At 30.6% G+C, this 23,438-nt stretch overlaps 1 protein-coding gene across 1 annotated transcript in view; it reads right to left on the bottom strand.

Annotated features, from left to right (window-relative positions):
• The window catches only part of Duox (dual oxidase), a 193,820-nt gene extending 173,643 nt beyond the window's left edge, over positions 1 to 20,177 (bottom strand). The window contains exon 1 of the mRNA XM_014417124.2: positions 20,072 to 20,177. Coding sequence (XP_014272610.1) covers positions 20,072 to 20,141 — 70 coding nt within the window. The 5' untranslated portion in view covers positions 20,142 to 20,177. The remainder of the gene's footprint in view (positions 1 to 20,071) is intronic.
• Between the last annotated feature and the right edge of the window lie 3,261 nt (positions 20,178 to 23,438).

Below are 23,438 nucleotides of genomic sequence, written 5' to 3'. Positions count from 1 at the left end.
ATTTTTTATAACAACAGACAACGTTTTAAGGAAAATAAATAATAAAAAGTGCTGTGAAACGATAAAGGAAGAGAGAAGATTAAGAATTTTTTTTAGAGACTAACCAGAAGCAGTTAATCTATTATGGTAAAACTAAAATAGTATTGATGGATATCTAGATATGAAGTAGATACCATTGATATCAACCACATACAACTTAATTAAATCTACTGCTATCTAAAAACTATTATAGAGCTGTTGTGAAACTATCATTCAACACTTTTATCAAGCAATGTTTATAAAGGAAAACAAGATCGGAACGACAAAACCTATAAAAAAAGGCCAAAGTTGAAATAGTGAGAGGTAAAGTCTTTATGTTAGTGGTGTCACATTAACATGCAATTATGCAAGACAAATAGTGGGAATCGAGGGGGGAGTGGCAAAGAGATAATTAACTCGCAGGTGACAGCTACAGCTATCTTATCTCTATGCCGTGGGCTGTGATCTATATAATCGATTTCTGTAATAAATGACACAATACATCGAATTGGGGCACCTTGTTAGTGACACTGGAGCAATCCATTACATCGCTATCCGTCGAATAAAAACTCTTACATCGAAAAAAAAAATGGAAAAAACATGGTGAGAGGAAGGGCACTGGTGACCCAGTTTAAGCATACATATATCTACATACAATTTATGAGAGGGGCATTTGTTGTTTAAAAAAAAAATCTGTAAATCTGGGAGTGGACAAGTAAATGGGTCATTCTCCCGAAAAGGCAGCATTTCTGTTCCTAATATTTTATTCAAAGATAGCTGTATCTTGATAAAAAAAAAAAATTAAACTTTCGTTTCTAATAGGACGCTAAGGGGAATCGAATTACCTATTGAAGACTTTATGTTAACGTTTTTATGAGTAATATTTTAGTACAATCATTGGTTCCCAGCCGGTGTGCCTCCAGAGCCCCCTCATGACTGACCTACAGGAGGGTATAGCAACACAAATTCCTATGATCATTTATAATAACAACTATTTTATTTCATGGTGTTCGGTTACCTGCTGAAAATTTTTTACAGCCAAATGTACAACAGAAGTGTTGAGGCCACTTTTTCTTCCATTACCTCAATTCAATAAATTCCACACTCACCTTAACTACTTGTATTTTCCCATTCATTTTACTCCAGACCACCTTAAATCATCCACCTTAAAAATTAATTTCAATAGTATAAGTATTCATGATGTGTTAAATGTAAAATGTTTTACCACGTTAAAGGTTATACGTATGGGATTGTGAACAGTCCTATTAAAAGTTATGTTAAATGTTATATGCATAAGAGCTCCTAGCAAATTCCTTTATAAACTTTTCCTCCAAAACTTCATGTTATTGTTTACTTTTAAGTTTTAATAAAAGTAATTTATTATAACATGCCTAGAGTGAGTGAAAATTAGATATTGTATGATAGTTTGGCTACTGAGCGCCTTGTTCATCTACTAATTTATGAGGAGGAGAATCAATATAAGCTAATTGACAACTGTCATTACATTATTAGTATTGCCATCCCTTGCTTTATTACTTTTAAAGACATCCTAAACAATACTAACACAAACTACGAGCAAGTAACCTAACACAACAAATAAAATGATGACGAGCTCAGCTGATCTGTTGCGTGACGTCATTCTCCATTTAATAGACCTATTAACAGACTCTCAACCATGTTATATGTATATCGTTTTAACATGGTAAAAGAAGGAAATATTTCTCCATTAACATAAGTCTTATTTTAACGTTTTAACATGTTAAACTTAAGATCATGAATACCCCAAGTGTAAGAATCTTTAAGCAAGTTGTTGCCAGCTGAGGTAATTCCTATCTACTGCAGTGGCAACCTCTTTGGATTAGAGATAACAGTGTTAGTGTTTATCGTACCTAGTATGTGCAGTGTGTTTTTATTTATCTTTCTTCACCCTCTATCAACAAAATATTTAAAATCCAAATTAATGTTCCGTAGAACTTATTCAGGGCAAAGTGTAAGGGTGTTCCTTGTACAACCAGGCTGTGGTCCCAACAAGAAGTGACTCTAAATCCTTTAGTATAGTTCCTGAGGCCGATATATCTCCCTATATATATAGATACACACATACAATTGTTTTGTTGGGTCTTGAGGATCAGTTAATAATTACTTGTAATAGTACATCTTTTGGTGATGTTTCGCAACTTTATTGTTTGCATAATCATCCCCTACAATGAAAAAAACAGTTTTTAGAACATACACTCTCTTTAAATAATTATCGCAAAAAATTCTCAACTGCAGTGTGTTCTACATTATGATGCTGGGGCGACGGCAGGAGCGTGGCAACGCTCCTCTCTACCAACCCTTATGATGCTAACATGTTCAAATTTGGGGAACAACATTAATTACATTACAGTCCTTACAGTTCCCCTTATTGGTTTTGTTTTAATAGGTTTATTTGACTTCAGTATAATTGCCTACAAAGTTTTATAAAATTAATGCTGAGGCTGTGAAACTAAAATTAGGGCATACACATTATAATTAATAATATTTTTGATACTGTTAATAATGAGTTCTAATTAAACATTTTATTTTAATAACTTTCCCTTGATAATGGCCGGTTTGGCCGAAACGTTGAATAGGCTTTTTAGATAACCTTCGTTATTAATAATGATACTACCAGTCCCAAACGAAATAATGAAATAGATATAAAGATTTTTTTTTTTATTTCTAGTCCCCTTGTGTGATTTGACTAACAGGCTAGAGAGTGAATAGATGAGCTGAGTACATTCAAAATATTTATTTGTTATCCAATCATTTTTAAATTAATATAATATTTGAATTTTTAGTTCCTTGATACACAACCTCATGTAAATGTTGCTTTTTAAATACATAGTAGATGAGTACCAACTCATCTCCAATCAAATAACTGAACCATTTGTCACAAAGAAATGCTCAGCAATGTCTGTCAACAAAAACAGAATCAGGTCATTTGCAACTTGAAAATGTATTTTAAAATTAGATGTTAATTTGTATGTGAGTCCACTTCTGGAATGATTTATAGCATACTTGATGATATAAAAAAAAAAGAACTGCATATTCTTCACTTTAGGGAAACTAGGTTTATGTTTTCCGAATTTTAATTTTAGATAGGACAGAACGATACACAAACAGGGAATATCAGTTACATTAATAATTTATCAGTCAATAAAATTCAGTTGTTTGAGGTGAATTATGGTCACTTCTAAAACTCGAAAATAAAATAAATGAAACTTATAAGAAGCCAGGCAAAGTGGCATAAAAGTTATTTAGTAGATTTAACAATGAACAAGCGAATCGCAAAGTTGTTGAAACAGCGAACAACGTGATGTCTGCAAATCTCTTGAGACAAGGAGGAAGTATAACAAGAACGGTTTGCAAAACTCAATGACCAAGCTACTTTTAGAAATGGATTGTCACTGTTAGCTTCCAGTTACTTGCCTTCCATACTTGGTCAGAATCATGGAGAGTGTTTGTGTGTAGTGTGGAAGCTAAAATGAAATTATCGAAAATAGTTAAGGAATTTTTATAAATTGATTTTAAATTCTCCTCTAATCGTTTCCTCTTTTATTCAATATCGACCTTTCATTTATTATACCGTACTAACAGAATGCCTATCCAAGCAAACAATACAATCGCTCGGCCTGTAGGATGAACCAATCTTATTGTCTAAAAAAATGAGAAATCTTTGAAATAATTCCAAATTGATAAGGCGTAAGTAATTTACATGATTACTTTCCATTTTACAAGATACGAAAACTATGATAAGGCATAGAAAACCAGACTCGGCAGAATTAAGAAATATAACGGACAGGCCATTCGTAATAAGATATAACGTATTTTATTAGGACAGACACAGTCGTATATTAACATTTGTTTTCTAATATAACAGCAATTTCCCCTAAACTATGCGAATAGTTACACAACTATGCAAATTCTATTAAATTACACCAAAAGAAATAAGTTCCTTAAGAAATATGTTTATTTACAGCAATATATGAGGCATAAAATGTAAATAAAACGAGTTTAAACTTTAAGAGACTTGCAACAGAGAGGTATTTTATGCGTAGATTATGATTTAGTAAATTGTAGCTTACCTTGAACAGTACATTGTTATTCAAACCCTGTTCACATAATATTCATAATCATACAATATTTTATTACAGAATTTGGTGTAGTAAAGAAATATTTTACTGACCCCATAACGAAAACTACCTAGTATGGATAAGGTTGCTTTACGAAATTCAATATAAAATGTTCAACCAAACAATTCATTGTGAACCATTTTTTGCAACGCATAAAGGATTTAGTAATAGGCACAAGCAGAGTCAACTTTAAGTGGAAGTAGACCACACTGAAATGTAAGTGAGTTGCCAGACTTGTGAGATGAAATCTTATTCCAAGATTTTCGGCAGATAAGAAAATCTTTAAAGAAGCTGTGAAGTTTATAAGGCTGTAATCCGAGTTACAATATTTGCTATTTTCAATTTTTCTTCTCTGTAATCCATTAGTATTGCCCCATCACGATCAGTTTGATCTTCCATCTTTTATTTTGTGTTTGGGTCTTAAAGGAATGGCTGCAGGTTTATAAGACACCTTTGTGTCAATTTTCGTCAAAAATCTTAGGCGTCGTTCTTAAAGAGCTGATCATTCCTCATTAGCACTATAATATTCCATTGTCATTAGGTTCATGTATCTGTACCCAAAGTCCAGTTAAAAAATTTGGTTACAAAATTCACTTGACAGCATTAAAAATAAATAAAAGCCATTAAATAAACGCCGTTTTTATTTCTTTCAATGCTCTGCAATATTAAAAGTTTAAAGAACAAAAATATTTTTCAACAATTTTTTGATTGCCGACGTTTCGACCCACAATACTGGAAACAACAAAAATACTTGAAAATGACAGTTGAATTTATCAACCTACCATAAATATATTATATTATTATGTTAAAAATATAACAAACTTTAAATTTCCACTATTTCAAAAGACTGATCTACATGACTATTATAAGGCCTATCTGGGCATACGGAGTAGAGCTTTGGGACTCCAATAAACCATCAAATTCCTCCCGAATCCAATCCTTACAGTTCAAAATCCTTAATGCTCCTTATTTTGTCACTAATCAATTCGTCCATCAGGACCTCAATGTTCCATATGTTGCCGATTTGGCCAGAACCAGATACTATTCCTTCCATGATAAACTTCTCAAACACCCTAATCCACTTGTTTCTAACCTGGCTTCTCCTTCATTACCAAATAATCCTTCTAGGCGTCTGAAAAGAAGATGGCCTCGAGATCTTCTCCTCTAGAAATGTTATTGGAGTTCTATCAGTGGGTAGATTCTCCACATGTTTGTATCATGTCACTATGTCACCTACAGCATATTTACTTGTGTATATTTGTATACAGTTGTAAATAACAATAAATAAATTATTAAAAAAACAAAAAAAAAATATCTACTGAGGGATTACTTCCTTAACATAGATTTTTATCATGAAATGTCTTTCCTGAGTTTGGAAACTCTATTATAAGGAATTTTCTACTTTCGAAGAGACATTTAACTTAATAAACATAGTTTATTTAATATAGATAGTTAAAGAGCATACTTTCGTTCGAAAAGAGAAAGCGGTGGATTAAAAGAGAGTTATAAAGGTTGGAAATTATATATTTCATTAACACGATATATATTTTCTAGTTGCTTAAATTTCTCACAGGATTCAATAATCGTTAAGATCAGTTTTAACTGGTTACGAAAGTGTATGGTTGCTTAGCTGAATGCAATCCTCCGCTTTTAACACTCATGTAGTTGCACCTCCTTGTGTCGTATAAGTAGTAGAGATGGGATATCGGAAGCAAAATATCGTTATCGGTTAACAATATCGATGTAGATATTTATATACCTATTTCATATCCGATTTCGGCAAAAATTGAAACTAATTGCTAAAATGACCATTGATACGACCCTTATTCATTGAACCATTGATAAATAAATATCGTATCCCTGGCAATTTTAGCTATTAGTACCAACTATAGCTAATTTTTGCCCAGCTCTGTTCATACCTAATCAAAACATTTGAAAAATTTATAATAATGGTAAAGCAAAGCAACGTCATGACAACCAAAACGTAAACATAACAAATATTGAAACACCAACCCAACATTAAGTCAAATATAAATGGATATGTCAATTGATTACATCGTTTAAAAAAAAAGTGAACATTAATATTCCAATAATCTCCAAATTAAATCATAGCCATTAACAACAAAAACACAATTAAAAAATCGAACTTCTTTAAGTCAAAACATTCTAATATTTCTGTTTGATATCGATATAAAAGAAAATATCGATATTTCATTTGTGCAAAACTTTGGGAATTTTTAAAATAAAATATTTAAAGTTTATTCCGATATCGATATTCTAGTGCCGATAATGAATATCAGAATTACTGTAATATTAATATTAAGTAATATTTACTTAAAATATCGTAATCTTTATATCTGCTATATCGATATTTGGATTAAATATTATTGGCTGGATATTTTTTTATGGTATTGGTATTCATTAAAGTTTTTTATGCTGCTCAAAATAATTTACATATATGAAGTTTTAATGTGTGTGATTATTTTTAAAAAGCAAATTACCTATGATTTTTTCGTTTTTTCGTTAATATATATACCTTTGTGATTTTTTTAAAATTTGTGGAGAAATTTATTTATTTTTTGTAGAAACCGATATATCGGAGGAAAATATCGATATTCCAATATTATCGGTTACAAATTTATCGATATCGAAATATAGAATATCCGAGACAAAATATCGATACCCTATCCCTAATAAATAGTAGCGTGTCATCTGTGATATAACTCTTCTAATTATACTTACAAGATTGCGACAGATATTATATATATTTGGTAAAATTACTAAAATACAAAAGTATTTCATAAACATTGCATGATAAAGTAACACAATATGCTAAAATATAATATTATAATAAATTGTACTGAGGGATCAAAATTTAGTTATCTTAATATCTGGTAGAATAAAATTATTTTAATCACTTAATTACATATAATATTTATTTAAACAATTAATATTAATTAACAATCTTTAGAATCTATTCTAGACAGGGACTAGCACAAATTTTATAATTCAGACCATTTTAAAATTAAACATTTCAAATTTAAAGTCATGCTATTTCAAACACCTTTCGTAGACTGTTCATTTATTCAATCCTGAAAAACAAAAATGCATCAGTGGAAGAACCGATCGAAATTCGATTATTTTCTTCCTAATGCTACTATTACCACACTATTTAAAATCGAGTTTTTTAATTGAAAAAAGCAAGAAAGATCCGACTAAACGACTTAACGAAACATTCCATCACTCAATGTGATTTCGCCGATTTCAGAACGTCTATACTACCAGTTATAGTTGAACAAAACCCCTGTAATTATATTTAATCAATCAAGAAATCGATATACCCGTATACAACTAATGACTCGTTCTGAATGATTAAATTATAGGTTGGGATGGCCGATTCATTCACTATCTTATACTTTCCGTCCGAATAATTTAAAATACTTTTCCTCTTACGAGTTTTATTAAAAATCTATTTGCATTTTTAATTCACTGTCACAAAAATTGGAAATTTACAGAAGTGGTGAATGTATTTTTAAACAGATTAAAAAACTAATTTAAGTATTTGTGTACTACCTAGATTACCTCTAGGGTTACCAACTTCTTTAAAAAGAAATATAAGACAAAAAGTGTTACCATGGGAGTGGAGGAGAGATCAATTTCAATCAATTCGTAGTTTAGTGTGGTAACAAATTATTAATAGAAAAAATATATAGTGTACATAAATTCAAAACAATTTTGTATATTGTAAAATAAACTAACAAAAAAAATTAGAGATTATAAAATAATGAAAAATTGTATAGAGGAACGAACTGATTGTGGTAAAGTTATAGAAACCAGTGTTGCCTTAGATCGCTTTGTGGCAATTTTCTAAGCCAATAAAAAAATCTTTCAAGCTAAAATTGCCAATAAATGGTATAAAGTGCATCCCATATCGGGGTCGGCGGGACACGGGACAACAGGTTAGAAAACGTGACAGTCTCCGAAAATAAGAACCCCGAGGCAATCCTGATTATGTCAGGACTTTAAACCCGATAAACAAAACGATCAAATTAATATTTTAATTTTTCACATCTAATGAAATCAAAGCCAATTAGCAATAACTAACAACTAAACGCTAAAAGCTAATTTAGCTGTAATTCTATTGGAAACTAAACTAAATGAATAGTTGTAATATGTTTGCTCATAACTAATTCTTAGAATTAAATCAGCTATTATCTGAAGTAAGCAACTATATTTTTAGTTATGAAGTGTTAACTATAGCTAAAACTAATAATTAATTAGTTTTATCTCAATTTTCTACTACTAACTAATAAAAAGTATTGTAATAAAAAATTTAAAGTACAGACTTAATTCTAACTTTTCATGTGACCTTTTTTATGTATTCACTGGTTAATTGATTTATTCAAGCTAAAACATAAGGGTCTCCATACATGTTTTCAGCATTTTATAATCGAGCGCTTACCTATCGATTTATTAAACTTTTCAGATTTCTAAAATATTAAGGTCCCCTTGCATGTTTTCAGAGGTGACATGGTGCTTTTTTATGTTTCTAACATATTATGACACTGCCTAATGTTTTTACTGGTGTAAAGAGAAACACCCAAAAAGTATGAAAATTACATATAATTCCATGCTGAAAATCGTTACTGAACGACGAATATACTGAGAAAGAGGTAAAAATAAATAATTTGTGTCATGTATAGATGATTTAATGAATCAGTATTGCATGTATTGGTGGTTCAGAAAAACCAAAATATATTTCAACTTTTCATTGCTAGCCAACGTTGTGAATTAGTTGCACACCAATTCAAATTTTGAACAAGGTGGTCTTTGTACAGTTTATTAAATAAAATAATGGAACCTGAAATATTTTAAAAATGATTCATTTAACTTGCTAGCATTTTTTTTTCACCTTATTCAGTTTCTGTATTCAGTCCATTAGACTGTTATTGAATATCAATTAGTAACTGCCTAGTTAAATAATCATTGTTCCACTAATACAAATTGGTATATACCTAAAATTATCTACAAGGTGATATATGAACTCAACAGATATTGGATGATGAGTATTGAGAAATTTAATTACAACCACTAAAGTATATTGATTATTCAAACAAACAAAAAATTATGAACTATACATGCATGATTCTGAGCTGAAAGTTAAAATTTATTGTTTTTAAAAGGTTAATGACTATTTCATAATGAGGTGTATATAGTTGATCGTACGAGTAGATTATTATGATGAGAATATGGTAGAGAGTACGAATTTCATGTAAGCCCCACCAGTCCGATCTGGAAATAAATAAAAATATATACAAAGAGGAATCAAAAGGTTTTTTTAAATACCACAGAACGATTTGGTTATTGACAGAAGAAGAATATTCCACTTCTCAATTGTAATTTTAAAATTACGCTGTTTGTCCTTTCGCAAAAGAGCATGATGCTCCTCTAACCCATTTTTGGGAGTGTTTGTTATGTGAATGTTACAGAAAATATCACTGTATTGCTCTGTGTCTATTTCATAACTTATTGAAATATCAAGAAGAAAAATAAATTATTTTGAAGGATATGGTAAGGGCTGCGGTCGAGAGGGAAGAAAAATAATCACTATTTATTTATTATCTGGCGATGTTTCGACCTACGTATTACCTCTTCATCAGGACTATGTGGGAGTGTAAACAGAGACCCTTCAAAATGAAATGATCCTCTAAATGTTTTAAGGATATCTGTTTATACTTGCACCGAACAGCCACGATGAAAACCTACAACCTAGGTCGAAACGTTGGCAAAAAAGAAATAAAAAGTTATTACGGTACTGTTTTGCTTCCTTATTGACCGCAGCCTTCATCATCTCATTCAAATTTACTTACGGTTAACTATCTATTATCAATAAATAAATTTTCATCCTGTTTTATTGTAATTAATTAAAGGAAAATAAATGACAAATATTTTTGGCCATATTGTCTCAGATAACCAAAATTGCACAGACTAAATGTAACATTTGACAATATTATAGTCAGAGTGGAATAAGTCGATTAATCTTTATTTTATGCCAAAAGTAATTTTTATTTTGGAAAAAGATAGTTGACCATATGAAGTAGATTGTAGGAATATAGTCCGGGTGATGGTCAATAAAGCTATCAAAATAGTAGAAGAAAACTATTTATTGTTAGCCAACTTTTGCGCCTCACTTTGTAGGGCTTCTTCATCTGGTTGTCTGAAACAAAGATGACGACTGACAACTTTCTTCTACTGTTTTGATACCTTATAGACCACCACCCGGACTATCGTCTTCCAATATGAATCAGCAAACACGTCAGTTGACATCTTTGGTTCAACCTGACAGCCTGAAAGAAGCCCTGTAAAATGGGACAAAACGTTGGTTAACAATAAATAGTTTTTCTACTATTTTGATAGCTTTATTGACCGCCACCGGGACTATCTTACTCCAATCAAAAGTAATATTATTAAAATTATTGTGATAAACTATAGTAAAAAATAAGTAGGTAATTTAATTTCTCCCAAAAGCAATTCTCGGTTTTTTATAATAACTTTTGATTACCATCACACTGCAAGGTGTAGGCAGGGTACATGTTTTTGAATGGAAAGTGTGAAAACTTATGGAAGTGTGTGGGTACCTTCGTAACACCATGCTTCTATGAAAACATAATCTCTACTTAGTTTTCACAGAGGTATGACCCGTACGAAAGTGAATTGCCACTTTAGAAGCCATAAAACTTAATAAAACAAGATATTTGCAGAGGGTCCCTATAAAAAAAATGATAAGCCAATAAACTTCATAAAGATATTATAAATAACGATGAAACATTATTCAACAACTTTCCTCCTAAGACTAATTAATACCCAGCCGACATTGAAGAAGATCGATTTCAACAGCCGCTAGATTGTATCTGAACTAAAATTCCATTCACCCACCATTTTTTTCCGGGTCATGACCAATTTCGTCATGGAATGATTACGTGAAATTTGATCGGGACAGATTAACATATTATTTTGATATGTTCAGGCAGGCGAGGTAATGTAGCAGGTGTGTTGTGCGCTGTCGTGTAAGCAGGAATGGAGTTGGTTAAGAAATGATCATATCTTACAATTGAGTACCATCAAAGTAAATACACCAGGGCCGTTCGTAGCTCAAATAGCTAGGCCAAGGTCTAGGGTTCTGAGATCTGCTGGTGGCGCCGGTTTGAAGCCGGCCTGGGTGTGGACTTTTTTCATTAAGTGGTAGTCCCACAAAATAAATAACTTATGGTTAGAATAGGTTGATCACCTGTAGCTAACTAGGCAAGCATCATCTTTGCTGTGGATTGCCTAAGGGTTTTGACATCTTTTTTGTAAACTTTTATTTTTAGTAATTGCTTATGTAAAAAAAAATTCAACTTGCGCTATGACTCGAATGAATAGAAAACACGAAATTGATGAGGAAATAAAAGAAAGATTAAAGGCTGCTTTTTATCTTTCAATTTCTATTCAAAATCTTAAAATTTACAAAACTATTATTCTTCTCATTGTTCTTTATAGATGCGAAGCATGGCCTCAAATACTAAGAGAAGAACAGCGCCTTAAGGTTTTCGAAAATAAAGTATTACGTAAAATAATCGAACCAAACGAACGGAAGAATTGAGAAGGTTGAATTAAGGTAACTCCAACCGGTGAATATAATCCAGGTTGTAGCATTGTAATTTAATGGTATTCAAAGATTTCAGACGAAGCTATAAACGAATATGATTTGTTTTTCAATTTTTTTTACTGAAATCTTATTACGAGATAAGTCGTAATAATCTATAACCTTTCCGAAGAATCCAGAAAATTTAGCAAAAAGCCTCATCAGAATCGGATCAATGGTATAGCAGCGCATAAAATACTAACAAATAAATATTGATTTTTAAGCTACTTTTGCTTAGAATAAAGATATGGAAGATATAATACAAAATTATATAAACTAAAATTTTCTTTATCAACGGTGACAAGGAATGAGATCTTCCTGTACCCTCCAATGCTGTCCTGTTTAGAGTAGATAATATCTGTTCAGATGAAATATACTTCGATGTTAACAAACATCTAAACCTCTCATTATTATTAAAAATTTAGTCGACGTTGAGCTTAAGTAAGCCATAGAAAAATAAAAACAGAATTGGCAGGTTCCAATTTAAAGAAGCATATAATTATCTTAATCTGTAGGAATATGAGAGACATGGCTCGGCCTTGCAACGTTTCGAAAAGATGAAACAATAATCTCCGTGAAAGTGTGTTCCCACTAGTTCGACGACTTCGTCTCGCCATATCGATCCGTTCATCGTTTGAATCGATTTTTTAGACGTCAATAAATTATGTTAACGAAAATTAGGTGATATTTCATCACAGCTATTTCAGACTTGTTTTATTATGAAATCAGAAACGTTTAGGCTGTCCTGGATGGCAATTAATATGGTGCTGTGTTTTGGTGGGAACACCGTAAGTTAACAAATAAGTTTATTTCTAATATGGTTTAGCCTGAAATTTGAGACATGGCTTATTCTGTCAAATCACCTGTAGGGCAACCTTAGGTATTCGATAGAGCCCTCCTGGGGCGCTTCCAGCCTCTATAGTGTGGATAACCTTAAATGGAGAGAAAATGTGGGAGTTAGCACCATTCCCTCGAGCGAAATCTTCACCAAATCACCTCCTTGCACTAACATTGAACAAAAAGCAGCACTTTCTTTCAAAGTAATAAATACCCTTCATGGGTAGTATAAGTACAATTTTTTTTTTTTTTTTACAACTCGCGCTTGTGATCTATATCACCAATATGTACTACTTTCAAGCAATGTCTGCAGGTAATTAAGAGTTCAAGAATTATAATTTTATTTTGTAAGCAAATTATTAATATTAATTTTAATTAAAGGTAGTATTCTCGGTCCCATCCTCTACACCATCTATACAGCTGACATACCAACAACTCCTAACACTATCCTTACCACGTATGCTGATGATACATGTGTGCTCACAGTTCAGTTAGTAATAACCCTTTGATTGCATCCCAAACTCTCCAGTCCCATATCACAATCCTCGAAGAATGGTGTCGAAATTGGAGGATAAAAATAAATCCCAACAAATCACATTTACTCTTCGTCGTAAACCTGCCGACTGCCCTAAAGTATACTTTAATAATGTGGCTCTTACCCCTGTAGAACAGATTCGTTAACTTGGACTGCATCTTGACATACGACTAGCCTGGAATGCTCACACAAGACTGAAAAAACAGGAAACTGCACGCAGATTCCGACTATTACAGCACTTACTAGACAAACGGTCTAAACTTCCAACTCATTACAAAAGACTGATCTACATGACAATAATAAGGGCCATCTGGACATACGGAGTTGAGTTTTGGGGCTCCACTAAACCTTCGAATTCCTCTCGTATCCAATCTTTACAATCCAAAATCCTTCGTAAAATCCTCAATGCTCCTTATTTTGTTACTAATAAAACCATCCATAAAGACCTAAATGTTCCTTATGTAACCGATCTAGCCCGAACCCGATATTATTCCTTCCATAATAAACTCCCTAACCACCCAAACCCACTCGTTTCTAACCTTTCTTCCTCTTCCATTCCTGGCAATCCTCCGAGGCGCCTGAAAAGAAGATGGCCTCGTGACCTTATATTGTAAACTGTTTTTAGAGTTCTACTACTGGGTAGTTTCTCTACATCCTGTATCATATCATTATGTCATTATGATCAAATTTACTAGTTGTATTTTTTTATACAGTTGTAAATATCAATAAATAAATAAAATAAAATAAATTTAATTAGACCAAGTATTATAATTATTCGATCAATTTTTATTTTTTTCACATGTATTTAATTAACAAAGGAAGGTGGCGTTCAAAAACGGTTGCTCGAAATTGTACAAAAAATTCATTACATACCAACGTTTTCTCCCACGTTACAGTGTAATGGATAAGGACGAAGTAAAACAAGATACGAATTTTGTTCAGTATATCCAGTTATATGAAAAATGTATACAGAAGAATATATGAACCTTATAAAAAAGAAAGTTATATACAAATGGATACATGGACCTTATAAAAAAAAGTTATATACAAAAGATTTAAGAATGAAAGAAGTAAAATAATATTTAATTCATATTCCTTTAATTCACTTAGTTTATTCTGAAATCTTTATTATAAGATCCATGTATCCATTTGTATATAACTTTCTTTTTTTATAAAGTTTTATCCTTTTGTGGAAAATTTTCATATAACTGAATATTGCTACAGTCCTAGGATACTTAACAAAGTTTGTGTCTTGTTTTACTTAGTCCTGATCAACCCCATTAACATGAGGAGAAATGTTGGTATATAATAAATTTGTTGTACAATTTTGAATAACCCCTTCTTTTCTTTTTTGATAAGCTTTATATATCCAATTATATAGCATTCTCGTGTATCCATAAATTCCTAAAAACTTATTGTACTTAACAATGTTCTTATCTTGTTTTAATAAGCCCTGATGAAGAAGTATTGCAACGTGGGACGAAACGTAGATGTATAATAAATAGTTTTTGCACTTTTCCTAGCAACCTTCTTCGACCGATGAAGGTAAAATTTCTTTTATATTATAATTTTAATTGAGAAAGTTTTTTTTATTTATTCTTTATTGTATTATTGCGGAAAGCAACGTTTATATCTCGATTTAAAAGGGAGGTCTAACAGTTTACAAAAATATTCACAAATCTACCATTCTTCTAGCTCCAATTTCTTTTATAATTTCTATATTAATCTCAGGTCCTGATTCATAATATTCAATGAGAGGATGCATGATTTGTTTTTCGTAAAGGTCAATTCCAAATTTAATCAGAGTCAAATTTGCGTCTGAAGAAGTCGACCTACTTCTTTAATTTAACTTTATGCATTTGATAAGGCACTATAAAAAAGTATATACACAGTATCGTTAGTTATCGGTCGAAGGAATCGAAATATCACCAAAACTAGAATGTAGCAAGCTTAATTAAGGATTTATCCATAAAGGGGCAGTTTTATGGGTAGGGGTGTAGAAATCGGTGTCATACGGGTTCAAGATATTTGAAAGGAACAAGAAAGTACTTGCAGTGTTAGGAGGGGAAAAAATACTTGAGGTCGTACTGTCGCGAGTACCTCTGGTAAATTACAATTGTGAATTAATGGAAAAAAAATCATTAATGCTTTCATCGACTTATTTTTAAAATAAATTTTAATTTATCTGTTTAATTTTTTTTTTTTTCAATTTCCTAAAGAATAAAAAATTATTGGTTTAGTAGATAAAATAAATTTAGAGAGATATAGAAAAATAAAGAAGAATGTGAAATAAATTTAGAGAGATATAGAAAAATAAAGAAGAAGAATAAATAAATTTTAAATGCAAAAGCAAAAAAAAAATTCATTAATTTATACCATATTTATATATGTTATACATATATATATGCTTATACATATAAATAGTTACATATGTTATATGTTAAGTTAAAAAAAATTTCTTTGTTTTTCTATTTTTATTTGAACTCAAAAAAAGTATCAAAGGAAGAAAACTGTTACAAAAACAAATTATAATTTTCCAAATTTAATATCTTTTTCCTACTATAATATTTATTATACGTATAATATTTTTCTAATACAACAATATCTACTATTCCAGTCAGTTCTCCATGTTTTTCATCCATATATAAAAACGATTTCTTTTTTTAAAAATTATTTTTTGATTGAAAGGGAACGGAACTACCCATCTCAGTTGTTTAGTGCAATTACTCAGCCTCCATTGGCACATTACCAGGGCGTGGAGAGAGGGCTGCGCTGTGGTCTTGAAGAGTATTGCTCTACCCATCATGTTTGGGGGATAGAGTGGGCTCGGGGATCTTCAGGTCGAGGGTGTAAATATTGATTAGTGTTTTTATTTTATTGTTATATTAGTTCAAAATTTCAATTATTTTCTTTTATACTTATTTCTTCATGTACATCGTTTTATCATGTTTATTTTATTTATAAAATCTTTTTTTTTTCCATTTATTTTTATTTTGGTATGAATTTGATCATTTATCACAATTACTTATGGCCCAGGGTTGTGGAAAATTGTAATATTTATCAATAAATAAAATTAAAATTCTCGGTGGAGGTATAATTAAAAATGTAAAACATAAAAGGTTTAAGTAAGACCAAACTCGGCTATAATTTTCAACTTTTAGATTTAACTCTAGTTAAATATGACAAAAGATGTTAAATATGGGGAAAAAATTAGCTTTTTCTTCTATGTTATATAATTTTTAATACCTACTTGAATTTGAAATTTATAATGGAGTTTAATTTACATCAGTCTCTAAAAAAAGGGTTAGCGAACCCGAAACCACCAATCGTTCTCTACATACAACTGTCCAGTGACACCCCTCCAAACCCAAATCAGGTTTAGAAAATTAGAGATTTAAGACTCGCAAAGAGATACTCATATTTAGTTCTACTTCATTTAACAAATATAATGAATTGTTTAAGATCAAATAATGTTTCAATAAACTATATGTATTTTTCTTTAAAAATACTAATCTGAAATAATATTCATAATCATCTTTTTTGAAAATTATAGAAAATTAAAATCTTGAAAAATATATTTTAAATAAAATTGTCTTTATTTCTAAATTCGTCAAAGCAAAAACATGTTGAAATTAATAACGCTCAATTTATTTCGAATAGGTTTCATGGCTAGTTGGAAACAAATCTGTTATTTGCATTAGCATGCATGCATTAAATTTCGAGCTATATCTTGATTGCGATAGATCGATAGCGATCGATATACTAAGATATTCGAAATGACTAATCTATATGATGTCTGTTTTAATCAGTAATGTTCCATCGTTAGCCGCCACGTTTCCATCATTTTTATTTGGTGCGTCATTTATGATGCAAGAATATTAGGATCTGATCGTGGAAATATCTCGATAGTCATTCATAAATTGTCGATTATGAAATATCGATTCATCAGACCTGCTGCATAGGCGGTAACTACATTAGCTGGCCATTTAATCAAACTATGCAACATATTACAAATTATGGAACGATGTTAATGAATGCAACTGTAAGTAAGATGTTCTTAAAAGTATTTTTAATGCTGATTTCGATGCCACCAAATAAATAAATATGAAGCAAGAGGTAGTGGATTTCTCCGCTTAATTATTTGATAAACCAACAAGTAGGAAAATTAGAAAAACTACTTCAAATAGTTCACTATGGTAAAACACGCTCATTTCGACGCCTCCACACAAATTCCCATAAATAAGAAATTGCAAGACATACTGCAATACGAGTACGTAAGTACCAACACAAAAAAGTACAGGTACACAACACGCAGGGGATCCTTTCCTTTAATTATTTGAAAACCCCAAAAGTTCGAAAATTTTAAATCCTCCTTCAAACAGCAAAAACTGTGGTAAAGTCCTTTACATAGTGTTATTCGATTTTTTTGTAATTTATTTATTTACAACTGTATTAAAATATATCCTACAATTAAATTTCCTGTTAGAGATAAAAAGACATGATACAAACATTTGGAGAATCTACCCATTGATATAACTCCAATATAATTAAATTTAAGACGAATACTTTTGGTTTACACAATACATTGAATGGGGGAAAAAAACTTTGAATTTACAAAAGAATCTTAATGAAATACAATATGTTACATTAGTATTAAATCTATACAATAGTCTGATATTCAGTTCGGAGGTGAGTAATAACACTAATTTTGTCGTTTTGGTGTACAACAAGCTTTGGTTTACTATCAACATCTTTCTCTACACCATCTTTCAAAACATAGTTCTAATACCATCCTCCATGTATTTCATAGAATATATTGTAAAGGAAATTATTGCGATCTTGACAAATTTTGAATTAGAGTTTTCGACAGAAAAATAAGTATTGTGGCCTCCTAAGACCAAGTAACCAAGCTTCGCAAAATAGTCTATGTGAACAAATAGCTAATAATTAGTTCCTTTTGAAATAGTGTTTCTTTAAAAATATCGATTATATTATTTTGAAAGTTGGTACACTATCAGATGAACATCCTTAACACGTTATCAGTAGTTCTTTGTATGACACAGGCCAAACTGAAGCGTGGGTTAAACCTCATGAAGATGTCTTCTGGCATTCCAAAACGGCACATTCATCTTAAGAAATTGCTGTCTTATATTAAAAATTACTTCTTCTGTGTTTTTAATAATTACTTTTCAAGATTCTCCCACAGGCATACATCATTAAAAATATTTTTAATATATAATAACAATTAAAATGTGTTACGGTAGCTGATAGTCTGACGAACGCGGATAACTTTTAATATAATCAAAATTGAATAGATTAAATATTACATTTACTAGTATTCAAGTACAAACATCCAAATAACTATAGATTCATGATAGTAAAAATGTTTAAAATCAATAATAACATTTTTGGAATTTGGAACAATGTTTATAAAAAGTTTACAATAAGAGAGTTAAATGAAATTTTTTACTATTTCACATATTTAAATTAGAAAACTATTAACAAATTTTTAACTGAAAGTGTCAGTCTAAAGATAGTTTTAACTAATAATATATAAACATTGTAAAAAAAAAAAATAAATAACTAGGACTTTTAAAACAGTAAAATTTAATATTGTACAGTATGAAAATTATGGGTCAGAGATAGTCATAGTTTTCAACTATTTATTAATGGTTAACGTTTCGGCCCACACTCAAGGCTTGTATCAGAGCTGAAATAAAAATATCCTAAGTAGATAAAAATATAAAAGTAGAATAAAATTAAAATAGAATTCAAAGTGGAGCTATAAAAAGGCATCCATGAAAATATAAATCAAAAGTTGTAAGGAAGTTAAAGATGACTATTTAAAAAAAAAAAAAAAACTATAATACATATTACTAAACAGATTTATAAACTAACCTGTTATCTGTTAATTGATAAATCTGTTTCGTGATATTTATTACTTTTTATTTTATTAGTTCATTACAAATTATTATATTAATTAATAAAATATTTTTGTATTTTTTTTATAACTTCCTCACTATATTTGATTTATATTTTATGTTAGTTTGTTCATATGGATTTCTCTATTCTGTACTTGTTTAAATAAGCCCAGAAGAAAATTAGTAGTGTGAGCCGAAACGTTGGCCATTAATATATAGTTGAAAACTATTTTTATTTTTCTTGAATCAGAAAGAAGGCCCTTCTTGTAATTTTCATACGGGCCAATCATCTATAAACAATATTAATTTTTACTATTTTAACAGTCCTAGTTATGGATTTTACGATATTCACGATATTTTACGATATTTTAGTTAAACTGTCTTTAGACTGACAGTTTCTGGTCAAAATTTATAAAAGTTCTCTATTTTAAAAAGTGAGAAATTATAAAAACATCCATTTAACTATCTAATAGTTTTTTTATATATATCTTAATGCCATAACGCTTCTTTTAAACATTATTGGCTCCCAAAACCTAAATCCGAAAATGTTATTATTGATTTTAAAAGGTTTGATGAACCTAGAGGTAGTTTATTATTATCCTGAATCTATAGTTATTTAGATGTTTGTTAATTCTCTTTTTTCACATATGATACAGTGTGGGCATGAGAAAGTGGAGTTCACATTTTCGATTTTCTATTACTTTCATGTTGAATTTAATATTCCATCAAATGTACCTACGTTTATTCGTGCTCTATTCAAAATATAACTATGAAGATTGTGATTATTTTTAAGACTTCTTAATATTGTTATACATGAAACTTTTTTCTTAACATGTGAAGCAATTAATTGGAGAATACATGTAGAATCGTTCAGTAATATTCGCGAAATGTGATAATAATAATCCTGCACTGTACTTACGACCCAAAGAGGTAGAAGCGAGAAGAGCGCTGAGCACGACGATGTAAGATGACAGCTGACCTGAGGACATCCTACCTAAGACACTATCTAGGGAGCATACGCTCCAGCACTGGAGTGGTGAAAGCGGATGTCCTGTCTCGGTCATGTTCGGGAGTCATCGACAGCTCTCGGGTGGCCATCTCCCTCCAGTTCTTGTTGTATTGCAATCTCATATTGTTACTGTCTAGATGATGTACTCCTTCGAATGCATTAGTCTTTTTTTCATCTGAATCCTCAACATTTTTGTAATCCGTGCCACAACCAAGGGTTTCCCATCTGCAACTGCCCTTTTTCGTACATAAACCCTTTACTATAATTATTTCTGTATATTATAGGTGCTTGTTTACAAATATTTTTCCCTTCTATATATTTTGAAAAATAAATACTTACAGGATGAAATGAGGTGAATAACTAATATTCATACGTTTAGGAGTACATGATTTATTCATATGTTAGAAGTAACCATAATTGTAAATCTTCTTACGAATGATAATGAAGAACAACAATATGAGCCAGCCTTTAAAAACATTAGCTTTCAATACCTGTGTATTGTCTGTGGTCTTATGGATCTCAAGCATGGTCTCTCAACAAGCGCCATGAGAAGAAGCCAAAAGCTCAGTAGCCTATCACTAAGGAATGATGTAATCAAGCACATCAAGAAGATGAAGTGGCAATGGGCTGGGCATCTGATGAGGGAAAATGACGAAAACTGGGCCAAGAAACTAACAGAGTGGATCCTCTTGGATATGAAAAGGATCCGAGACAGACAAAGAAGAAGATGGGTAGACAAGATAAAGAAGGTAGAAGGAACACTGTGATCACGAAAAGCCAAATACAGGAAATACCGGATGATGAAGATAAGCGAACTCTCAATGAACCAAAGTACGGATAGTCCCCGTTAAAGACCTTATTACTCCTTAAAAAAGGAAGGTCCCATATACATGTATAATAAAGAAAAAGTAGGTGTAAATCATGCTATTATAAATGTATATAAATAAATACTATTATTATTATAGGAGTAATGTACTACCTGCTTGTTAATCGTCAAATTTCAGTAACTAGAAGTTATTTATATTGATTCAGAAAATATATATTGCAAAATCTTTTTTTTTTCTATACAAGAAGTCACAGCGACAAAAACATTTAAAAAATACATAACGTCGTTATATTTACACAGTATAAATATTAAAATAAATAAATAGAAAATTAAACAGAAATTAGTTCACACTAATAATGGACAATGTTTTGGTTCAACTCTAGTTAAAGATATGATTAATAAATTCTTCATGACGAGTTAGTTGTTGACCATGGATATAATATGAGAGAATATACGGTCAGTAAAATACACAACTAAGTAAAAAACTTATTTTATAAACCAACAAGACAACAACCATAATGAATCAAAAGAAATACAGAATAACTAGAAAACAAGATGCTAACAGAAGATATAGGTACAAGTAGTATTGCAAGAAAATGTAAAGTCTAGGTAGGTATTATAAGAAGATAAAAGCAGTGTGAGATTATAATAGTATTAAAGCTATGAAAGAGGGAAGAAAAATAAAATAATATACTTATGAAAGTCTAGTAAGTAAATATATATTTATATAAAAAAATTATTTAAAATGAAATTTATGAGAAAATTGAGAATGGAAACATATTAATTACGTGCTAATGTAATATGTAAGTAAAATAAAATAAATAACGAAGTAAAATATCAAGTTATATAATTCAAAAGGAATAAATAATAAAAATGTAAATGATTTAATGTGGTCAAGTTTTTTTTAAAATATGAATATATTTGTTCCTTTACCAGAGATAATTTTGTTATGTTTTGTATAATGTTTTACTTCTTATCTTCTAGTTCTTTTGTATTTTCTTTTATTATTTTTATTTGTTTTCTTGTTTTTGGAATTAACCTTGATGAAGGCCAGGAATTCTTGTTGAAACTTTGGCACTAATAAAATAAGTTTAGCTTATTTGTGTTCGTCAGTGACTGCAACCCTAACCATTTTCTCGTATAATTAATCCCTGATGTGAAAATTTTTAATCTAACTCGTGTTGCAAAAACACTGATCACACTCATCATTAAATTCACATTGAGCGAATCGAAAAGAATATCGTAGCACAAAATATCGGAGTCTCAGGAAATTTCCTGCTCACCCTTTAATTCTCCGGCAATTTCTATCACCCCCTGATTAATGTTGGGATAATAATTTCATAATTAATACATCAGGAATACCGATTCTAAATTACACTCCTGCCCCAGAAAGAAAATTAACAATTTTTTTTCATCTACAGGCCAATTCCGACCCTCTAACTTCACACATTTTTTTATCCAACGTGTCTTGGATGGTATCTCTGATCTAGATTAAAAAGAACTACGTTTCTGAAAATCCAAAAATAATTTATCAAAATTAAAAAGATTTTTATTTATAAAACACGAGAGGGTAATTATATCACTAACGTCCTTATTAAATAATTATTTTACCATTAAATAAAGAGTTGTGTAATAGTTTCTCGATTTTTTATCGAAAAAAATAAAATAAAATAACCCTCACATTATTATTATCTACAAACCTTGCTTAGCAAAGATTGATCTAAACAGCTCCCAACAATCTACTGACCAGTCTTTTAAAATAATGGAAGGTACTTACGTATTATGCATCCGACCATAAAAACCTCTCAACATAAAGTCTTCTAATATATTCATGGGAATTTATGTAGCGAGTTGATAAACAAATTAATTTAAATTATATTACTTTACCAAAATTCCTTCATAATCAAAATCATAAATTTTAATTCGTCCCTTGAGCTGTGATACACCATAAGTCCGCAAAAAATGTTTAAATTATTTAAAAAATCATAAAATCAACGCACAAGTTGTCATACAAAATGGTGTTTGGGATGTTTTTGAAATGTATATTTTATTATTAATTTTAGTATCTGCATATTTTATTTACATTCGTAATTTGATATGAAAACTAGTGAATGAGATGTTTAAATTTTTAAAATGTCCTAATAGGTATGAGGAGGAGCAGTTCCCTGCAGCACCTCCTTCAGGCGTGGTAAATATTTCCTTGACGTGTTAAAAGAGGAAAGGGTCCCTTTAGAGTTGAATAAGGTAGTGATGTGCTCAGTCCACAAAAAAGGATACAAGTGTGAGAATTACCGATAAATCACTCTAATCTCATATGAATCTTAAGTTTTTTCGAAATTTGTATAACTACGATCCACTCAGTACGAATTGAGAAAACTCGGTATATATCATGCAGGCCTCAGAAAGGGTACGGTTCAGAAGATGTCCAAGAGTATATTGTGGGTTTGCACA

The sequence above is a fragment of the Halyomorpha halys genome, unplaced genomic scaffold, assembly GCF_000696795.3.
Source record: "Halyomorpha halys isolate HHAL.00 unplaced genomic scaffold, Hhal_1.1 Scaffold146.1, whole genome shotgun sequence".
In the NCBI taxonomy this organism is placed as follows: Eukaryota; Metazoa; Arthropoda; class Insecta; order Hemiptera; family Pentatomidae; genus Halyomorpha; species Halyomorpha halys.
Note: the sequence above shows the minus strand (reverse complement) of the source record. Positions and strands in the feature narration are given on the sequence as shown.